Genomic DNA, 22,337 nt, shown 5'->3' with positions numbered 1-22,337 from the left:
AACATCGAAGTTGGAAGGAGTTAATTTTCTTGTTGGTAGATTATCTCAGAGAAGAATAACGCATTCAAATAAAAATGAATGGTTTCTTTAGAAAATTATTGTTGAAAAATTAATTTCTTAACATTTACTACGAGATTTTGTGAAACTATTATTTCAAATCCTGTAATGAAATATGCTACACTGCCGCCTTTACTTTGTATGGTTTGTAAAAATCTGGGTCAACCAGCGGTTTGATAAACGCGCCTACAAATACAACGGCCGGCTGGTACGGTTGGCGGGTGGAAGATAAATTTGTCCACCTTGGCCCTCAATTTAGCTTCTCCAAAGGGCCACGGAGGGACGGTGATGCTAGATGCTCGTTTGGAAGAGTGAAGGTACAGTGTACAATTAATCTTGCTCTAGTTGCCCTGGTAGTTAGCGCATGGTTTGGAAAAAAATGCTGCACTGTAAATGGCTTTGGTCGTCGCCATCAGTAGCAGCAATTTTTCGTCCACAACGAGCTGGTGCGGATGCATGTCGAAAACGGGAATCTACAAGATTCCATTTTAGTAGAGGCACGCTGCAACCGACGATGACGATCATTACCGATGTTCTACAACCTGTTCCACGGTGGTGTTTTTTTTCATGTGAAACTATTTTAATGTAAAATATTTGGGCGTTTGTATGCTTCCACCATGATCTTCTTCAAAATGCTATCAACAAGTGTAGAGATATTACTCATTCCAGCATTAGTTGCCCATTCCATACCCTATTTCCCATCCCGAATTGCACGTTCATGTGTCTGTATGATTTTTTTTGTTTTACTCAGCAACTTAATCCTCCGGCGGCTCCGTTCAAGGGGTCCTAAGCACAGACTCGTAAATCCCATCCGAACATATCCCGCACTATGCATCCCGACGCTAACGCCATAAACCAACGAAGGACCGGAAGGCGGCATGGAATGCACATTCGCATAAAAATTTATGCTTCCCCCGGCGATCGAGACGAAATTCCGCGCCGGCGCGTTTGCGTTCGCGTTATGATCGCGAGTGTGCGATTATGTTATAATTTCAAGTAAACCGAGTCCGCTCCGGTTTGATTCCCATCCGCATCAAACTGCACTTCAAACCTGGACGAAACGTTCTGCAGCGTTTCGTTCTTTCCTTTCGGACCAAACGTTTCCGCCCGTTCTCGTCCGGTGCTTGGCAAACGTTTTATGGGAAGCCGATGAACGTAATTTAATAGAGAGCAAAAGAGTCCCCATACGGTGGTGCACTTTTCTGTGGTTCACCATTTTCCATCCATTTCCCGGACCCAATCACTGCGAATCCTCTAGCTCACGACTGATCATGAACGTCGTCATCAAACCAGAAGGGTAAAAGGGCTACAACATCGTCATCGTCATTATGTTCTCACTCTCCCGATCCGTCTCTCTCTATCTCACTCTCCCTCGCACATACACGCAGCTTTCGAACGTAGGCAACGAGATTTATGCTCGCAACAGTACCTTTCCGTTCCCATTGGGACTGGTCTCATTCCGGAGCATAGCCATTTCCTTCACCGAGCGGCTCCCAGGACTCCCCGGCAGCAACTTGTTGATCCTGGTTAAGCCTCACCCTGGGGGCCTCAAGGGGGTATGAGACGCGTGAAGCAGTCACCGCGGAAACAGCCAGCATGCCGAGGAAGGTGCAGAAAGATGAGGTCGCATCAGCAGCTTCTTTAACTTCATTCCGACGAAAATCAATCACGATTTCATCGTTAAGCGCGGACGCGCGTGCACCCTGGCCTTTCTTCTGGGCGCGCTCGTCTACGGTCGAGACATGCAGCCAAGAACAACGGCCCCGGACCGGTTGCGGGTGAACGACTGCACCACCGCCCGGCCACGAGCACCAGATGACTGATGTTATGATAGGTCTCTCCAAAACTTTGATGATCGCTCCCTCCCGAAGACCGGCTGTTGTTCCGCGGAAAGGCTAGATTCTACTTGCGCCGTCTACGTTTGCCGCTGATAAATGGCCATGGCCGTGGCCGAGACCGGGAAGATAATCGGGGTCCGAGCCAGCCGCACAAGAATGACGTCAACAACCGCTGCGCGCCTCCTGCTAACTATGTATGCCTCCTAAAGAGATCGCTTGAGGGGACGCCAAAGTTAAGGAGGCACGAAAGGCAACCTTTAAAGGGAGTACCGATCACTACTATTACGATCATTATAGTGTTTTAGGAAAAGCTTTTAGCTTGCATAGAAATGTGCACTGACAGCAACAACGGAGCATTTTACGAATTTAACGCGTGGCAGTTTGCTTAAATCATACCCGCCTAGCGATCCTCGGGCGAAAACTGTGGAATTTATCGTAAAATTTTACAATCACACATACACGAAGTGATTACTGGAGTGTTTCTTTTCATGCCTAGATGATCCAATAGTTTGGAATTAAGGTATTGGTTTGATAGGAGAATTTTTAAACGCAGAAAAGATAATAGCAATCAAAAAGAAGATTTTTTTACATACTCAAATTTAAAGTTAGTGATCTTCAAAAACACGAATACTAGTATTCATAAAAAATTCAACTGAATTAACGGATTGTTTTGTTTGATCGTCGATAATTATGTTTTTGACTTCTTTGGCAAGTTTCAAGTCAAAATTCTCATCCAGATAGGAGATACGATTTATTTTGTGAGCTACTACACGTATATAGTAAATTTCAATCCTTCAATAGAACTTTTTCCTTCTTTCAATTTGAATTTGATGTTATTGCCTTGTCTATCTTATGGCCGACCACAAAACTGTATCTTGCACCCGATCTTTATTTCAATATTTTTCTTTCACTTTCCCTCACAGTGCTAGTACTTCTTAAAAGTATTTGGGTTCAAACTGTACAGTAACGTTTGGGCAACTGTATCTGTTAGAAACACTTTGCTTCTAACGCCAGCTGTCAATTCGGCTTAGAACAGACAGCCTGATGATAGAGATAAGCCAAAAGGGAACTTCATCGATCAGCTGACGGATCGGCTGATCGAGAGGAGCGATGACCCTTGGCGTCGGCTTCGCCGGCAGGAGGCTATAAATAGGGCACGTTTGGGCGCAATGAGCGGATTGTGCAAACATAAGCGTTTAATAAAAAGACTAATTTTTTGGTTCCGCACCACAGCGGTCCCTAAGGAATTCTTTTCTTTATTTGCTTTTGCACTACGTTGGAACCGTTTCCAACAGTATCATTTAAATTGAATCCACCGTGGCCAAAACATTAAACCGTCTTCGTTTGATTGTGTGTTAAAACATCCACGTGACCAAAGATTATTTAAAGCTAGACGGCGACAAGAGGTAAAAAAAAACCTGGTACTTAATGTTGCTTTTGAAGCTTACAGTATATTTTAAATCTGTTAGGGCCCCTAACTCCCATAGAACACCTTATCGTAGCTGAAAACCAGCGAGAAGAATTTTAACAAGTCGCTGTTCTTCCTGTCAAGACTTCGGGCGTCTGGAGAAGTGCGGCTTCATTTTTGATCGTTCAATTTCCATTATACGGCATTTCGCGAAAAACAATAGTACAGGTCTGAAACTTTCACAACTTCATTGTTACTATTTACTAATACTACTAAAAATATTAGTTTCTGGCTGACGCTACTAGAGCCACAGTAGCGCGCTTTCCTTGGTTCAATTTAGTTATGGTCATGCTTTAGTACCTCTTTGTGCTATTGATGCCCCAATACCCTCTATCATTTGATGATTTACAACATCTTAAAATACCTTCGTCCTTGTCAAACCAATGTAGGAGTAAGTAGTGGGAGCCCCACTGTGGGGCTAATCATCATCTTTAAATCATAGGTTGTTTTAATTCTCTTCTAGTCATATATGGCATAAATATGAGTTTCATCGATTTTTATAGTTTGTTTGTATCGATTTTAATGATTCAAAAGTTCCTGTCTTTTGATGCTATGAATTTACACAGCCATTTACTCACTTACTTTTTTAAGATTATTAATCCAGGGGTGAAAATTGTATATGTTGTGTTCCAAATGAAAATGTTGTTTTTTGATCACTTGTGCTTCGATCTCGACTATGATTCATTTACAAACCAAATATTTTCAACCCAAAACAAGCCAAAGTTGCCTGGATTGGAATATTCATTGCTCTATTTGTAAGTGTTGCTTTGCGACCCTTCAACGTCATAGTTGTACTAGCATAGTCAAGAAGATGTTTGAAAATGTAATCATTGTCAAACTAATAATAACTTACCACTTCTTTCCGCGTTGTTTCCAGTGGCTGAGGTTGTGGACGATTGGTTGAGACCCGTAGGGAAGATCGTGTTTTTGCACAGCCTCGAAAACATATTTAGCACCGCGGTGTTTTCTGTTCACGTTATACACGAGGAAAGTATTCTAGCACTACTCATGCGTCGCACACTTTCTCCTACCACCTTTCACCGTGCGCCACCTTACTCTGCTCTCACTCGACGTCAGTTAACTGAAACCATTGCTTTGCGATGCAACTCTGCCGATGATTAGCCTACATCTATTACGTTGTGCAGTGTTAAACAGGAGCCCAGTACAAGCCCTGCGCGCCGTACGTCGCCCGGCTCGAGAGGAATTTCTTTCTCCCGTACCACTTCTATCGCATCGGCATGCAGCTGGCGTAGTGATGAAGAGGAAGGAAGCTTCAGCTGCAGCATAAACCGGTCACGCACTCATTTTCACGACGATGCAGCATAGTAGTCAAGCAAAATAAAAAATCGACACAAAGTCACTGCTTGGCGCGCAAAACTTTCACGGCATCAATTTCGCTGGCGTACTGAAGGGTGGCTTTTCATCTACGCACTTTAAACGCCACGCCAAACACTTGCCGTACCGAGCGCAAACCACTAATTAATCCAATTTCTTTCTATCGAAACTCATACCATCCATCTGGGAGTAATTTCCACCTTGGTTTGCAACCGTTAACTTAGCGCTGGGAAATACGCACCTGGAGCAAATCTTAACTGGGAAATGCCCACTCTAAATCACATCCATTCTAATGAAATTAATAAGCCCATGCAGGCTTGTTAATGTCTTCAATCGAAACAAAAATACACCATCTCATGTTTTTCACTATTTAATTGAAATAATAAATATTTTAACCTGCTCATTTTATCCACTTCCGGAACAGCAGAGATTTTTCTTCGATACGATCTCGCGACGATTACGCTCGCCGAATTTGTACATCCACGACACGATCCCTAATGATGTCACCCGGGCAATATTAAATTAGCAAATGACTATCACTTCACTCATCAGCCGACGACCATCTTCACGCAACTCAGCTGGACAGCCGGGTCTCTCGTCCCTCAAGGGCTCGCTCCAGAGATGGACCGCACTTTCCCGGCAGGGGTACGGTGAAGCATTGATTTTTCTATCCCACCTGTACTTTTTTACGGCGTTTTTTTTTTCTCTCTCTTTCCCTCCTAACGTTTCTTTCTCTCTGCGTATTGCACGATCGCGTTCGTATGGCGCAAAATTGTTTCCCCTCGAGCCATGCTGCCGGTGGGGGTTTCCTTTGCCCACTCTCATGTTGGTTTTCCCCGTTTCGTGTGCTCTGTGGTGCATGTCTCGATCGCACACACCAACACACAAGCTATGTTTAGTAGCCGAAGGTTAGTATGCGACATCGAATGTTTACTACCAAGCCGTGGGGCGACGTACGCCGATGGTCCGATGTGTATGTGGGCAATTAAAAACAATGGGAGCTAGGAGCGTTGTGTTCAAAAGGGTTTCGCATGAGAGAAGATTTAAAAGAATAAACATACAACCTTCCAAAATAACCCGATACTGTGTGTGTATCATGTACGCGAATCGAAAAGCACTGTAAACAACGCAAACAGTATTGAAAAAGGCAAGGCATAAGTGGGCAGTATTTATCCAGGTAAAACATTTATGCAACTACAAACAAAAACGAGCTCTTGTTGGTGTGTGTCTGTGTCCAACATCCTGGTGATGTATGGAATATTAATCAATCTGGAGCTCCACACTGGTGGAACATGAAGATGTCTTCGTCGTTGTTGTCGTCGCCGGAATGATTATTCGTCGTGACCCTTTTCTGGAGGTGAAACGGAAGGCACGCTCCGGTGAATCGGTAGAAGTGCTGCTTCCGTTTATGGTGCCATTGGTGGAAGATTCTCTGTTTTCGGGAGGTTCCTTCCATCGAACACTTCGAAAGAAGGAGCTGTGCGGGTAAATTAACGACACGTGCGGAGGATTTGGACTCCGTGACGTGGGGGAAGATTGTGGCGATCGTATTGCGCACGACACTTCAGGCGAGCAACTGGAATGAAACGGAAGTCTCGCACCGTAGCGCACCGGAAGAAGACGAGCCCAGTGCCTTCTCCTTGCTCTCCTCCTCGCCTGCCCTATCATCGAAACGGTCGAAGACGAAAGACAGAGATGTCTACCATTGTCCACTTACCCCCTATCGTACGAAGAAAAAGGAAAAAAAATTACAGACGGCCAACGAACTCTCTGACCAGCGGCTTGGAAAGTACACCTTCACCAGGCCGGACACTACGGGCTCCCCTTGGAAGAGAAACCATTCACATCAACTCTTTGCGCACTTGCACATGGTGGTGGTAAGGTGCGTTATGCCTATGTGCACACGTGGAATCGTATGGTACACCAACCTCACGTGCATACTGTATGCGTACGAGAAAATTGAGCCTTAACAATAGACGATCCATCGCTATGTATGCGAGTTCTGAGTGGGGATAAGTTGCGCAAAGTGTTCCTCTGGTGTTGCTCAGTGACATCACTTTTCTCCTACATGCTTTTGCAAAGCTCGCCTTCCCGTTCCTTCTCGTACATCAAATTAGTAACGGTACAGAAACAGCCCTACCGATGCCCTTCCCTCTATAACATGGCGTCCTGGTTAGTGGTTTGCGATTTCCAAATCATTTGGGAGATGTAGAAGAACCTATTGTGTACACGTACATGTTGTGGCACCAGACCTCACTGGCGTTGATGGGTGGCTTATGTTTAATTCATAAACGGCGGTAATGGTTGGACGAATCTGGCTTAAACTGGCTACTATCTTTTCTCTCGGCTTTTCTGTTCCCTCATTCAAGTTCTGCACGTTTAACACGAGCGGATGTTGGAGTGTCGGATACTTAATTCTTATTGCCGCAATATTGCTTTGTTCTGTGGTTTGCAATTGCACCATCATTTCCTTTGTAATGGATGAGTCACTGTTTCGGGTTATATAATGTATCTGCATACACATGAAGTAAATTAAATGTATGTAGTTGAGACTATAAAATCACCAGATGCTAGCGATCTAACTCAACCGGATAAATAAAACCATCAATCAATCAAGCATTTTAAACCATTCTGTCACCATAATACATTTTGTCAATGTTATAAATTTCTAGGACATAGTGCTGGTATGTAATATATTTCAACTAAAATTTAAGAACAGAGATATTAATTCATAGTACAGATACATAGAACCGTACTACCAATTTTCACGGCACGAAATAAAAATGAAAAATTTCCGCAGTATGTCAGGCCGAGCGATATCCACGATTGTAAAAGATCACTCCACCAGACCAGTGTGCAATCGTCCTCAAAGATAATACATGTATATAACGTACGGCAAACTCTCCGATCATTAGCAAATCGACAGCCAGTAGTCAAATATGCCAGATGTAAGACTCAAAAGTGTGATTCACATTAATTAAGAATGAGAAAAAACAGGTAATAGTAGTTTTTTAATGATATATCTCGCTAAACTGTGAAACAAAAAGCGCGTAAAATTTAAAGTGTTAGATTGAATAAAAACAATATTCAAACGAATCGTGTTAGAGTCATTTTCTAGAAGTTTTCAGATTCAGCGACAGCGTTTGCGATAGCTAAAGGGTGTCCCAGAAAGTATAAGCACGATTTCTAAATTACGTTTCTGGAAAACGGATGACGCCAAACAGTTGATTCTTCGGGTGTTTGATTGTTTGCATTCAAACCTACTGGATAATGCATCGAAACTATGTTTTTTAACCGTTTCTGTTAAAATGCGAGGCATTTCCGTCAAAAAGCGCAAAAGCGTTCTGCACAAATGGTGTTCGACTCCTTACATTTCGCTAAGGAAATTGGCGAAATCGGTAGGTGTGAGTATCGGAGCCGTACGAACCGCCATCCAAAAGTTTCGGGAGGAGTCCAGCTTTGAGGATACGCTTAAAAGTGGTCAAAAACCTGGTCCTATCGACCAACAGTTGAACCGGGAAAGAGCAAAAGCATTCAAGCAAAAATAGGAAAGTTCCATTCGCGATGTGGCTCAACAAATGGGTACGTCAAAAAGTAACGTCCAATGAGACAAGGCAAGATTGAATTTAAAATCGTACAAAATCCAAAAGAAATCGAAACGGAGTGCAAATTAGGCTGCATGCATTAAACATCGGGCCCGGAAGCTGTACGACAAGCTGCTGTGTGGTCAACCCCCATGCATCAGTTCGACGAAAAGTCGACCAAGACCAGACCAATTGAGATATTTTGGGCGCTAACGAAGGCACACTTGAGAAAACATGTTAAAGCTACGGAAAACATCAACAGTTTTCAAAAAAAGTGTAAAACCGTTCAAAAGTGTCGAAAACCGTTCACGACAAGTATGTGCTGAGCCATATCGGAGGCGACAGATCAAAAGTGCGGTCATTAGAATACGATTAAATTTTTAAAAATTTTATCTTTCGCAAATAGTCCAGAACAGAACCCAAACACAATTTATGAAACATAAATTCAGTTTCTGGAACAGGTTTTATTTTTTACATAATTTTGAAATTGTGCTTATACTTTCTGGGACACCCTTTATATGTTGGGACCTTCCAGTGAGTGTGTCACTAAAGTGTGACAGCGAAGGCCACACGCGAGTGACGGGAAGCGGCCTTTTGCTCCCCAGCCGTCGTAAGGATGGACTATCAAGTATTAGCATAGTGACTGAATTTTAATTGTAACTAATGTTTTATGTAATAAAACTATACATTAAATATATCGATTATTAAAAATCGAAATACAAAAAACACAAAAACAGCAACTTACGCACAGGAAAAGAACGAAACAAACAACAAAAATCTGATAACTATTTGATAGCTATCGGAACGATATCAGAAAACGAGATTACATGGGCTAAAAAATAACAAACCCAGCATTTTTTTATGCTTATTTTTATTTTTATTTATGGTGAGCTCCGTTTGAAACTGATAGATGGAAGGATGGGCAAAACACTGCAGAAACGCCAAATCGCTGGTCAGTCCTAAAACTCTTCAAAAACTGTTGAAACCATATATTCATAAGAACAAAATTCGACAATTGGCAATATAAACCTCCACAAAGCCAACGAGCTTATGGTTGTACAGGATGACGGTAAATTTGAGTCATAGAAAAAAAAGGTTTGACTGTTCACTGGCCAAGCTGGAATCCATCCATGTTAATCCAAACCATCTACTTTTATCTATGCTTTGAAAATCTACAATGTTGTGGAACAAGGTTATCACGTCCATCCCGCTTACAATAAACGGTTACTTCAATCAAAAACCAATCCCTGATCAGAATTGACCGTCAAAGGTACCGATCACCGCACCTGAAACATCAAACAGGCTCTCATAGCCGCGGGACAAATCTTCGTAATCCTTGCCCGGGGAGTTGTTTCCCTTCGACGCTTTACCGCACGCTCAGTCTGTCGTCCCTTGTGATCGATAAAAAATCAATAAACTTATTAATTTTAACCCTCCCCTTCAGCGCCTGGAGGCCCACTCGACAAAAGGTTCAAGTGTGATACGCTTTCATGCCCGGCGAGAAGTTTCGATTTCTGTTCCCTCAGCAGAAGGGAAGAGATCGGGAAGAAAACGGGCAGGTTCTATCCGCCACTCACGCATCGCCGAGGCAGGTGGGCCCGGGCAGGTAGGGCGACTCGACTATTAGTTAATAGAATACGAGCCGATCTTCGATCAAAATATTCCCCCAGTACGTTTCGGCGGCGCATCACGCATCAAGGTCCGGACAAAGAGGGAACCCCGGGTGGGCGAATGCTGGAAATTCCTCGCACAGGCACGCGCACACTTGGCCACTCTTTCCCGGTAGGTAGCAGAGCGTCCCGACCAGGGTGTTCCGTCGGGTGGCCCAACCGAACACCACCCAACAGAGACAATTTCTATTTAAATCGAAACGGTAATAAAATCGAAACAACCATTAATGCGTGTGGTTGCGCGCATCGGAACGCCCGGTGAAAAGCTTTTCTCGTGCGGTTTACGGCAGGGGCTTCTGGATCGTTGGATCGAGATTTGTCTAAACTGCTGACGGGTAATAAAATCCCCAATTTTATCAGCGGGCTCTTGATGTGGTCCAAAACATTTCTTTTTCTTTCCTTTTTTTATAAACCTTCAGCACCATGTCACACCCGTTGACAGCTGTCAAACCCGTCGTCGATGGGTTCTTCTAATTTTGGTCCTCTATTTCTCAGAACTTTCCGCTGCCAACGAGACGACAGAAGGGTTTGTAGGGTTCGTAGAACATCTGCAGTATGTTAACGTGTGGCATTCTTTCATAGGAACATTAAACTCAAAAACAACACCCTTTTAGCTGCACTTGCGCAAAGCCCGGAGAGGGTGAGTGTGAATCCGTTCTTATCACAAATTTTCATTCACGCTTGAGCACCGAAGCAAAACTTACTCCAGCAAAGTGAGCAAAGTTATCTCCCGCATCAAACCCCATACGTGGAAGTCGCTAGGGCGTAACGCCACGGTGCGCTATGCGTGTTACTTATTTCGTATATCTTCCCATCTCAAACCTGCTCTCTGGAACCCTAAAAATACGCAACCGGAACGCCATAATCACGAACGCACCTAAAGCCTGCGGTGCCTCTAGCGAGCGTCAGAGAATTTTGTGCCAAATCTTCTTTTAATAACGTCGAAAATGGCGGTAAAAGAAAACAATCAGCGTGTTTCCTTAGCGATCGTTATAGATTATGATTCCTTACCCACCAGTCCCCATTAAGAGCCATCCCCTTGCCGGAACGACCTGACCAAAGCGAACGTCAGGTGAGCGGAACGGAGAAGAAATTGGACCATCAAGATTATGATTGAATCCCGGAGGGCGTGCGTTCCGGGAGGAGTCCGCGCTATGTCATTTTGAGTATTTTTCCTAGAGATTTCCTTTCAACAACACACTTCGTTCGCTTGAATATTAAAGTACAGCGCAGTGCATGTAAGAACCGCTAGGTCTCACTGTTCCGGTCCAGCAACAAACGAGGCATCTATAAGGCACTGATTAATTTTAATGACACGAAATTTCTACGAATGCAATCCATTTTCCTCCTCGGAACCACGGCCATCACAGTCCATCTTCGCAACCGCAAGTGACCGGCATCGTTGTATGCATGCAAGAACAATACCGTTGCATGAGTTGGATCTCTGCTACGTGTGGTCCTGTGGTTTGCCGAGCCGGAAAGTTGCCACACATTAACATTACAACATTTTTCCATCCAAAGGGCGTGCGGCAATTCGCCCGGCTTATGGAAGTTATACCTCATTTACCCTTCCGCAGGCTAAAAAGACCCTTCCTCAGTCTTGACATGTCAGTTGTTTGAAAATAACAGTGTACATATGAGCAGTAAATTTGAATAGCATACCTAGCAGTTAAGATTAAATCAATCTATTTTTTCGCATTTCAATTAATATTTTCTGCGTGCAGCGAAGCCGAAGGAAACTCACTAAACTAAAGGTAACATGATTGCATGCGTTTCATTGTTAGCATCTTGAGATGGAAAAAATAAAGTGCTTGAATATGCAGAGTTTTCTATTTATTCATTCATTCATTCAGGCTTGCCATGCTACCTCATTCGAAAGCGTCAAAAGGGAACAAGTGCAGAGAGCTAACAGAATACACGAAGAAGTGGGTTTGCATATTTAAATTGACATTAAAACAATGCTACGCACATTAGATCGGTCAGCAGGTGAATGGCTGAATGCATATCAATTCTGCATTTTCTGTTTCCCGATTCCAGCATAATTTAGGCTAGCTACTTTTTCGTTTTTTTCCTTTTAACCTTGTCGTTTCTCGGTCCGAGCGTAGCTTCTGTTGCCAGCTGGTCGTTCCTATCGTTCGTCTCTCATTTTTTCGTGCACGGTAAACCACAATCACACTTACTTGGGCACACCCTGCCCGGGAAGGCGAGAACGAAAGAAAGATGCCACCAACGGCGCCGCACACGGTTTCGGTGCAAAATACCGTCCAAAACCGGACGACCATCAAACATCCGTCCCGAGACGGTAGCGCTTGCCGGTTATGATTTGGGGATTGAGTTTCAAACGGTGGACAGAGTCGGCGAACCATCGCAAAATCACCTTAGCGCTGCCCGATTCGCTTCCAGCCCGAGGGGTGATTTACTCTGGCCGCTCTGATCAACCTGATCAACCGCGGACAGACGGCGGGTCGAATTTCATTGGCCGCCCGAGCAGCTGCAAGCCGCTCTTGGCAGCTTGAACCGGATTCCATCAAATTTCCAAACAACTTCCCAATCACCGTCAAAGTATTTTGCCCGTGCTTTCACCATCGCTGTAACTTTTTTCTTTTGTTTCAAAAATAATAAATTCAAGAAAAATAAAGGTTCGTCACTTGTTTTTGGCCATCCACTCGTTGAAGTCTTTTGTTTTACATCGCTTTCGTTCGGACGCGCGTTTGTAGCGACTGCGTTACTCCCACCCGTTTGCGAACGCAGTGTCGTTGTAGCATTTTCACTGCACACCGGTGGTGGGTAATACCTGAATATGGTGGAAAATGAAAATTACGAGGTTTCTTTGTTGCCTTTGCTTCACCTGTCAGCACGAGCCGGGCGTCTTTGACATTTTCTCTTGCGTTCTCGGGTGCCCCCCTTTTATACGCAGCATGCTGTTCACTTATGCTTCTTCTTCTTCTCCTAGTTTTTTGCAATCAAAACATTGTCCACCCACCGAAGCCAATGAGGGACGGATTTGCAACAAAAACCACTTCACGCTGCACAACAAAAAGAAAACCTGAACACGACACATTTGCAACTCCCACCTTATTACACCAACTGCACACTGGCAAGGGTTGATTAATGCACTTGAGGCCTGGCGCTGGGGACTTCCGTCACTTTGTTGATGTCCCCTGGTAGGCCGCTGGCTGGGGGTTGACACGTTTTTCAACTTCGACACGCGCCGTCGTCGTCACCGCGGTGCTGGCACCGTACTGATCTGATTAATATTACCGCAGGGAATAGCGAATGGTTCTCCCGCTACTTGGCAGTCATCAGGCTCTGGCACACCCGCCCGGTTTCGCGCCCGCTCTCCCATCCCTACCACAAACGTTTCCCACACGTTGCACACGAACCGGGCTTGCTGCTCATCTCTTCATACGCACGTCCCACACGTCAAAACCACCGCAGTCAGTGGAATGAGACGACTGGGAAAAACGAGCACTACATTGGCAAAGAGAACTTTGAAGGGTTGCATGTGCTAAATGTACATACATACACACAAACACACCTTGCATGAATGGGATGCAAAGTATGGAATTGATAATGGCACACTCCGAAACCGAAACGGAATCCCTTTAGCTGGCTTGCCGTACCGATCGGCCTCCAAGGAAAAAAAGACTAAACTAGACTAAAAAAAGACTAAAAAAAAAACTAAACTCCCATCGAAAGTGGTGGAATTCTCGCGAGGAGTAAACCCTGACACTAAAGGGTCCCTTTCCGTTGAGGGGTTTGATAGAAGGAGAAAGAAAGAGAAGCCATGAGTGGCACTTTGTGCAGCCGCGACGCACATTAGCGCACGAACGGCGCTGCAGGGCAAAGCCTCCCGAAGCCTGTCGCATCCTATTACGCACCGAGATCATCGATGACCGATGCCACACGGGAAACGAAACGAAACGTAATGGTTGAACGACTGGATGGATGGGCGAACGAATGGAAGCTAGCGCGAGCTACGATCGGACAGAAATGAAAAACCGGAACGACGCGAGGCTGTTTCGCGGGCGAAAAAGGAAATTGCAACAGACGAACGTGCTCCTATCCTATCGCCACACATCGAACGAGGCGTCCCCGGCACACCGTGGGACGCTTGGATGACGTTATAAATAAACACAAATAAATCATCGAACAAATATGATGACTTTCTGCCCACTAAGACCACGCGACGACAACACGGAGCCCTTCTCCTCAAACCGATCCGGCGATGAGGTTGCCGTCGATGAGAACCCGATGAGAACGAACCCGCAGGGAGGTGAGCTAACCCGTTTTGGGATTATTCGATTTGGCACGATCGTTTTGCCTAATGCCGCCGACGTTACTAAAGGGTGGAACAATTCCAGTTTTCTCAAACAGCGTGAGGCTTGGCGGACTTTCCGCGTAGGTTTGTGTGAGGCAACGCCGGTGGAAATGTCGCACAGTGACGTAGGGGTCGGGTGCAATCGGTGACTGATGGGGCGATCGGAAATGTAGCTATTAGCAACAATGCAACAGATACCGGTAGGCAGGACCCGTTCATTAGCTTTTCTTAGGGCCACAAATAAAACGCTATAAATAATGCATCTGTAAATGAATACAGGATATCGCGAAACCGACGTTCGTGTGTTGAGTGTTTGTTCTATCTCACGATTCGATAAACCGCACTCCAGGGGTTCTTAAACACAGTCCCGTAGTACTTTAATGTAAAATAAAATATTCAAACTTAGTTCCATGTTTAATAACACTATTCAAATATATTGTTAAACAATTGTTTGCAAAAGGCTAAGAAGTGAACTACACTTTCTTGAAAATTAATACCAACCATGTTCGAGTTCTGTACGGTAATTGAAAAATATATATTCGATAAATGATACTTGCATAATGTTATTGCTATAAAAAACAATCACAATTACCTTCATCTTCATTATCTATATTTATCTATTTTTATATCTTATCGAAACATATACTCGAACCGGAAATGTTAAGGAAAATGTATGAATACAAATCTAGTTTTTTCAACTGTTGTTATGTTGAATGGTTAAATTTTGCTTACGAATCCATATTTAATGTTTAATAATAATTAATAATAAATATTTAATTTAATATAAACTAGATCTTTTAATTCGTAGGCTGAAAAGCGCACATTGGTATACATTAATTTGGTTATGTTTGTTTTAACCGTTTTTTAATTCAAAAATATGTGATTAAGAATAGATTGAGAATTTCTGCCCTAGCCTCCTGGTGGATTTTTATCACTCCGACTAGAACGTAAATGAATTCCAATATCCTGTTCTCAACCCATCAGCCAGGCCTTTGGGATCGAACCGATGTTAAATAATGTTGTCAAGTCGGGAGCTGATTAAGAAATATTTCTCAACATCGACCGCGGAAAATGTAACATCTTTATCCATTTTGCTCGCGTTGTACATCCACTTCCTGTTTTCACTTAAATGCAGTCGTGCGAATCCAGTTCCGTAGGTCGTGCTAGAATCCTACTCGTTTCGTGGTTTCCATGGATATCAAGTAAAATGTTCTTTTTCTTTTCAAATTCTTTGCGGCACTCATTCATTCGTTCGAAATAGTAAAAATAAGAGGATAGGCGCTCGATTTCAGTACCTCGTTCTTTATCCGGTCCGTATCATTCTTGGATCAAGATTCCACCCAAGATCACTAGTTGCGATCCCTTCAAGCAGCAGCTGGAAGATGGAACAATGAAAGAAAATCGAACACAATCATAATAATGATTGATGTGCTGCTTTTGAGGAATATCTTGTGCAATGAGCCTCAGCTGAAACTCTTCAAGGGTCATGTTTCTTACTAACTATTGGGTCGTTTCTTACGCCATCAGTTGTTTGTCCAAAGCTGTCGCTTCCATCGCCTGCTTGCGTCCGCCGGTTTCTATGCAACCTATTCAAGCTTCGAGTTGGTTTTCCAGCCTCGTTTGTATCTTCCATTTTTCTTCCAATCTATACAACACACCTGGCTCTAGAGAACAAGCGCGCTTCTCACTCTATTACGATCTATTTCCGTTTGTACGATCATCGGGTCCCGAGTTTCCCGACCATATGTGGCCTGTTATCCTTTCTTCGTCCTTCGGGTCTGCCTGCCTTGCTTTCATCTACTTCGCACAGTTTTTCGCTTTCTCTTTAACCCCGGTGGAGGGTGCAGATAGAAACGGTGAACATTGGTGCACACCTTGCGACCGAACAATCGCTCGAGCGTGGCGCATTTAATGCGACCCGTTTCTTCACCTTCTGCTGGTACGCTGGCAATGCCAATACAGAGTGGTGATCGGAAATGGAACTGTTCGTTTCGACCTAGGCGCAAACTGTGAAGGTGAGGACCATGTGCTAGTACTCTGTCTCCTTCTGACTGGATAGTTTTATTCGCTTTCATTCGACGATGTTGTTGAGGCAGTTCCCTTGGCAATGTGTCCTTTGCTAGGCAGTATTTGTATTAGTGCACCATGCATCGGCGCGCCTGTGTGAAGGAACGCTAGGATGCGATATCCTTCCCAATCCTGTAATAATATCCTGTTGGCCTACTTGGGCCCGCATCGTGCGCCCTGTCAGTTGGCGTCCAATTCTGATCCAGTGCGGATCGTCCCCAGTTCGTTCGCTGAAACGTCACTGCAGTTCCCAGTGCCCGCACTCGTTCCCAGTTACCCCCCGAAGTGATGCCGATCTATAGGAAAAATAAACGACCAAAGGCAACCGCCAGCTACGAGGTGCTGAACAACAACGTCGACTATGGAACGCGCCGCATCGAGCAGCTTCCGCGTCCGTACAGCTGTCAGGTAACGCCCTACCGGGAGCTGGACTTTAGCGAGCGAACGAAGCGGGCGGCTCAGGCCGTGGTGCCGTTCTTTCTCGGCCCGTGCAAGGCCATCTTCATCGGGGATGTGGCGATCGGCAAGACGTCGCTGGTGAATCGTTTCTGCCACGAGGCGTTCGACGGTGACTATACGGCCACGATCGGGCTGGACTTTGAGGTGGAACGGTTTCAGATCCTCAACCAAGCTTATACGTTACAAATGTGAGCACGCAGTTCCTCCGGAAGTGATGAGTATATTGTGACCTATAACTAATGGAATTTCGGTTGGTTGTTCATTCTCCCTCACCAGCTGGGATACGGCGGGACATGAGCGGTTCAAGTGTATTGCCCAATCCTACTACCGTAATGCGAACGTCATCGTAATCGCGTTCGATATGACCCGTCCGGAATCGCTACTCAACGGGAAACGATGGCTAGACGAGGCGCTACGACTCAACCAGGGCCCCGTATTAAAGTTTCTAGTCGGTACAAAGAAGGATCTGTTGGTGAGTAAAAAACCGGTAACACTTTAATGCAGACAAACCCATACTCTGTTTCTTAATTAACAATATGGTTTTATTTATCCCTCCGTCCCAGTCCGATCAGGCACTCTGTGATATCGAGCTGGAGGCAATCAAAATGGCGTACGACATTAACGCTGAGTACTGGCCCGTGTCGGCACGCACCGGCGAAAATGTGACCAAATTCTTCCGCCGCCTGACTGCCCTCGCCTTCGACCATGGAGTCCAGAGGGCGATGGAAACGAATGACTCACTGCTACAACCACCCGGCAATAGTTTGCTAAGTAAGTTCGAAAATCATTTATGAGCATACAAGAACTTTTTTCCACCACTATTTTATGATGTGCTTTTCCTTCGTTCATTGCAGATCTCTATTTCTTGCGAAAAGAGAAGAAGGAGAAAAAGTTTCTCAAATGTTTCACCTGTACAATAAACTAATTTATTTCCTGCTAGCAATCCAAGTAAGCAAAGTATGTTTCTATTACTCAATACAGGCAACTTTATTCAAAGACTTCCATTCAGGATCCAAATTGAAAGAAAATAGGAAAACCCGTGTGTTGATGTGCTTGTTTCTGTAGGTTTTGAGGAAAAATGGCTAGCAAGGATAGAAAACAAGAGTCATCATCAAAGTCGGTACGGTTTTATGTACCCTCGATAAATGCCGGTGCAGCAATTGATAGTAAGTTTGTGGTGGACATTGTGAACCTAGCGGAGCAGCGAAATAGAGTTGAAGTAAGTAAGTGAGTATAGTGAAACCATCACCCTCACGGACGTACTGTGTTGTGTTAATAGTTAAAAACTCACTTCACTCCGTTGTCGGTAGTAACCGGGTTTGTATGGCGGTTGCTCAGGTAATACTGTTGCTATGTTGTGTTTCAAACAGATTCTCATTGCCGGGTCCAATCGCACGCCACCCAACCTAGCACCACCATTGCACGGCGAGGACACTTTCTTGTGGAGTGGTTTTCGAGACTGTTTGCAACCAATCGACGTAACGATGGAAGATGGAACAGCACCGGTAAGACAAGCACTACTTAACCTCATGGGTATCTGGATTAAACTATCATTATCTTTCTTTTATCAGACGGCCGATAAACCAGATGCATTTGATAATCTCGATCACCAGCCAAACTATGAGGGAGTTATTGACCGTCGTAGTCCGTCGTTGGAGGCAGGCCAGAAGACTTACCACGTTAAAATTCGGCTGACAGAAACCGACGACATTGTGCTGTTTGAAAACCCGAGCCATATCGTTTCGCAGGACGCCGAAGAGGCGGCCCTGGTGGAGGAACAGAATCGGCTGTTTGAAACACGACCCAAAGCACAGCGGACGGCGGATGCCGAGGCTCAGACGCGCGATCTGCCGTGCAAGTCACGCTCGGTCAACACAGAATGCATTCACCGGCAGGACGTGGCATCATTCGTGTCCAACTACGACATGTACGACACGTACAACGATCTCGAGCGACACACCAAGGAGATCAATGTGGCCGAATCGGCATCAAAAATGGAAATCACCACCTACTCGCGGGAAGGCATGGAGGACATCGACGAGCGGCTGAACCGGAACCAGAACTTCCACCTGTCGTCGATGATCCTACAGCGTCTTCTGGCGGGCAATGTGTACCGTGAGCAGCAGATCCGATTCCGCAACATGTACCCCCCGGATCCGTGCCGGCCCGACATCCAATATCTCTATCGGTTGGATGTGCTCTGGACGTACCGAACCGTGGAAACGCTCGGGAAGGCTGTCGCAGGCGCCAGCTGGTGTCCAGCGAATGGGGACATCGTAGCTATCGCGTACGGTATCTACGGTCACACGGGCAGCGAGGATCGGGGCAATGGGTACGTTTACGTGTGGAACATTAAGAACCCGGTGAATCCGGAACGACGCTACCGGTTCGACTGTCCAGTGACTTGCGTGGCCTTTTCTCACCGTACGCCACAGCTGTTGGCGGTTGGTCTGTACGATGGGCGAGTTCAGATTCGCGACATTACTGACGCCACCCAAAGCCCATTGGCCGTGTCGAATCGCGACAAGTTCCCAATCTACCAGCCCGTCTGGGACTTGAAGTGGGTCGAGTTCGACAACGAGAACAAGGACGAGGTGATAGCCGTGTCGCAGAACGGGTGGGTCATGAAGTACACGCTCACTATTGGCGAATTCCTAGCACCGTATCCGCTGCTTCGACTGGACCGGGTGGAAGGAACCGTCGAAGGGAAGCTTCATGGGGCCGACGGTTCCGGTGAACCGGTCAAACTTCAATCGGACCTACACCCGCAAGCACTGTGCGTCACCATTCATCCGGTGAAGAAGGACAAGTACTACATCGGCACGGACGAGGGCGCCGTTCACTGGTGCAGCATCAACGACTCGTTCCAGCATCTCGGCGTCTGGCAGATGCACAACCGGGGTATCTTCTGCATCGAGTTCTCACCCTGGAGCCCGAAGATTTTCCTCACGTGCAGCGGTGACTGGAGTATACGCATCTGGATCGAGGATCTCCCAGAACCGATCGTAACGCTGAGCACCGGATTTGCACCGATCCAGGCAGCCTACTGGTCACCGACCAACAGCACCGTCATTGCCAGTGTTACACGCAGCGGTGTACAGTTGTGGGACATAAAGCGACGCAGCTCCAAGCCAGCTTCAGAGACAGCCCTAGGCGGTCTAACGACACCCCTAACGGTGGCACGCTTTACCAACTGTGGCCGCTCTCTGCTGGTCGGCGATGCAGAAGGAAAAGCTCACATCTGCGCCCTTGAGGACATGCCATTCCCACCGCACTTCCAGTATAGAGATCTCCAGTCGGCAATCTACGGGAAACTTGTCACCAAGCCAGACCTTCTGACGCGCGTCCGTCGGATGGGATACTTGGGCTACTAAGCGATCCACATCCCAATGTCATTCAATACTAGAGAACGGTACTAGCTCATAGAACACCAACAGATGCCCCCAACGTCGTGTGTGGTCCCGGCGTCTAGCTAACGATAGTTCACAGAATCGATCGGTAACATGAATTTACATGGGCCCTAAGGCTTTTATCAGACTTTAAACTATAAAAACACAACAATAACAACAACAACGAAGCCTATGCATTTGCATAGCGTGTCACCAGCGTCTGTTTGGTTTCTTTTTTCCCTCTACGTCTACACGCCAAGAGCCGCAACACAAACGTAACGATCACGGGAGTTTTACGATGGGTTTTAAAAGATTTTTAAATTTGGTCATAAAATTATTTTATAATCTCTACTCCGCCACTTACCGCGCCCTCGACGGTGTATCGTTTATCGCTTCTTATCTTCTGTCTCCCTTCTCTCGCCGGCTTGTGTGGTGCATCATTTTGGTAGGATTTGGTAGGATTTTCGTTTATAGTCGGCACCTTCCCTTCCCATCCTTACGATGAACGCTGAAGGGAACGAAGCACGAGGTATGCTAAAGACCACATTCGGCATTGCAAAACGATCGCAGTATGGACCGTAGCGATGGGTGAACGAAAACTGTTTATGAATAAATTAGAAAAATTATTTTGTGCTTAGATGGTCTTCCCCGGGCTGTGATCGAGCGAGCATCATCAAATGTGTGCTTTTATTGCTTTCGATGACAACTGTTTAAAGTTTGAATGGTTTTATTTCGACCGATAACGATAGCTGAGCGATCACCGGTAGGCCCGCAAGGGTTGTTGGATGCTGGGTCAGGAATCGCACGATAAGTTTTAGTGGACCCAGCTCCTCGAAGTCGGAATGCTCGCTTAAAACGAAACCAAACGACTGATGGGCAAGTTTTATTACTTTTTAATGACCCGCCAACTGGGGTCGGGTTGGTGGGTAACGAAATAACGCAAGATGTTGGTAAAAGTTTGTCAGCTTCACACCGCGTGACAAAAGGAAAGTTCCTTCCGATGGGGAAGGAGAAGCATTAAAGTGGTACAGCAAGTACAAAAAACATAGCAAATTAAGAATTCCTGCCAAGCGGAACCATTACGTGCAATTTGTTCACCGAGAAAAGGGAATGTAACAATGAAATCAATCCTTAATTTTTAAAACACGATATATCGTTGTCATCTCAGAGAACAAACATTCCGTGAATGCTTCGTTGCAACGCAGGAGGAACACAACGAGCGTGAAGTCAAATACAATCATTTGCGAAACAATTTGGTACGCGTGCGAAACCACTTCGGGCTATTAACACTTTCTATGGGGCGGTAGGTCATTAGGGACGGGGATTCAAAAGTATAAATCAGAGGAATTGCATGATCCTGAAGCCACGTGTTATGACATTGTTTGGCGCAAACGGTGTTAGTATTTGCATCGCTTTGCAAAAGCTATGCATATCGTGGCAGGCAAAAGTATGTCTAACAGATAAATAGAATGATAAGAGTGTAACTCAAATTACTATTCGAATTGAAAATCAATGTTAATTTAATCGATTTTTGAATCATTAGTTATGGTCATGAAAGTTCTATTATGTACAATATTTAAAGTACAGGCATTCATTACATAAATCATAGTTCTTACAATGAAAACGGTCACTTTCCGTTCAAGATCTAATTTAAAAACGATGAATCCAACAGAGAACGCTAGTATCGATATGTCATAGTTTGTTTGAAAATTCAAACCGATATACGAAAGTTGCACCAGTTTAGTGATGGAAAAATGGAATTTAATCTTCCTGGCCGTCCACACGGCATCGTAGCGTAGCGATTTTGACACTCCATCGTAGTGTCAACTATTTTTTATGGTCGTGGCTAAGGCCTCTCGACCATCATTTACACTACGACGGAGTGTCAAAATCGCTACACTACGATGCCGTGTGGACGCTGCCTTCCGATTCTAATTCATTCTGAGATCCGGATTTTAAAACCCGAATTCCAATGCGTCATATTACCCAAGAAGAACCGTAATGCACTTTCCTACCAAAGGTGTACGCCTCTACAAAAAAAAACACCTTGCCAAGTCTATTTTTGATAGGCTTTTTTGACATGTACACCTCATAACCTGCCAAAGGTGTATTTTTGGTAGGCAGGTACACCGCGTAACCTACCAAAGGT

At 45.1% G+C, this 22,337-nt stretch overlaps 3 protein-coding genes across 3 annotated transcripts in view; 2 read left to right on the top strand and 1 right to left on the bottom strand.

The window, feature by feature from the left end:
* The window catches only part of LOC131265612 (uncharacterized), a 32,977-nt gene extending 28,667 nt beyond the window's left edge, over positions 1-4,310 (bottom strand). The window contains exon 1 of the mRNA XM_058267896.1: positions 4,217-4,310. Within this exon, the coding sequence (XP_058123879.1) occupies positions 4,217-4,310 (94 nt within the window). The remainder of the gene's footprint in view (positions 1-4,216) is intronic.
* A 12,318-nt stretch (positions 4,311-16,628) lies between these two features.
* Positions 16,629-17,724, top strand: LOC131265818 (ras-related protein Rab-36). Its single transcript, XM_058268139.1, has 4 exons — positions 16,629-16,987; positions 17,076-17,271; positions 17,363-17,570; positions 17,654-17,724. The coding sequence occupies exons 1-4, from the start codon at positions 16,629-16,631 to the stop codon at positions 17,722-17,724; spliced, it is 834 nt and encodes a 277-aa protein (XP_058124122.1).
* A 153-nt stretch (positions 17,725-17,877) lies between these two features.
* On the top strand, positions 17,878-20,173 carry LOC131264683 (dynein axonemal intermediate chain 4). Its single transcript, XM_058266953.1, has 3 exons — positions 17,878-18,018; positions 18,170-18,304; positions 18,371-20,173. Exons 1-3 carry the CDS (start codon positions 17,878-17,880, stop codon positions 20,171-20,173), a joined length of 2,079 nt encoding a protein of 692 aa, XP_058122936.1.
* The last annotated feature ends 2,164 nt before the right edge of the window (positions 20,174-22,337 follow it).

This window comes from Anopheles coustani, chromosome 2 (genome assembly GCF_943734705.1).
Source record: "Anopheles coustani chromosome 2, idAnoCousDA_361_x.2, whole genome shotgun sequence".
Classification (NCBI taxonomy): domain Eukaryota; kingdom Metazoa; phylum Arthropoda; class Insecta; order Diptera; family Culicidae; genus Anopheles; species Anopheles coustani.
Note: the sequence above shows the minus strand (reverse complement) of the source record. Positions and strands in the feature narration are given on the sequence as shown.

Bases quoted from the DNA above. Each gene is read 5' to 3' on its own strand.
- LOC131264683 (XM_058266953.1), top strand. From the start codon at position 17,878: ATGGCTAGCAAGGATAGAAAACAAGAGTCATCATCAAAGTCGGTACGG. The intron at 18,019-18,169 runs GTAAGTAAGTGA...TGTTTCAAACAG, and splicing joins AGCAGCGAAATAGAGTTGAA to ATTCTCATTGCCGGGTCCAA. The intron at 18,305-18,370 runs GTAAGACAAGCA...TTCTTTTATCAG, and splicing joins TGGAAGATGGAACAGCACCG to ACGGCCGATAAACCAGATGC.
- LOC131265818 (XM_058268139.1), top strand. From the start codon at position 16,629: ATGCCGATCTATAGGAAAAATAAACGACCAAAGGCAACCGCCAGCTAC. The intron at 17,272-17,362 runs GTGAGTAAAAAA...CCTCCGTCCCAG, and splicing joins GTACAAAGAAGGATCTGTTG to TCCGATCAGGCACTCTGTGA. The intron at 17,571-17,653 runs GTAAGTTCGAAA...CGTTCATTGCAG, and splicing joins ACCCGGCAATAGTTTGCTAA to ATCTCTATTTCTTGCGAAAA.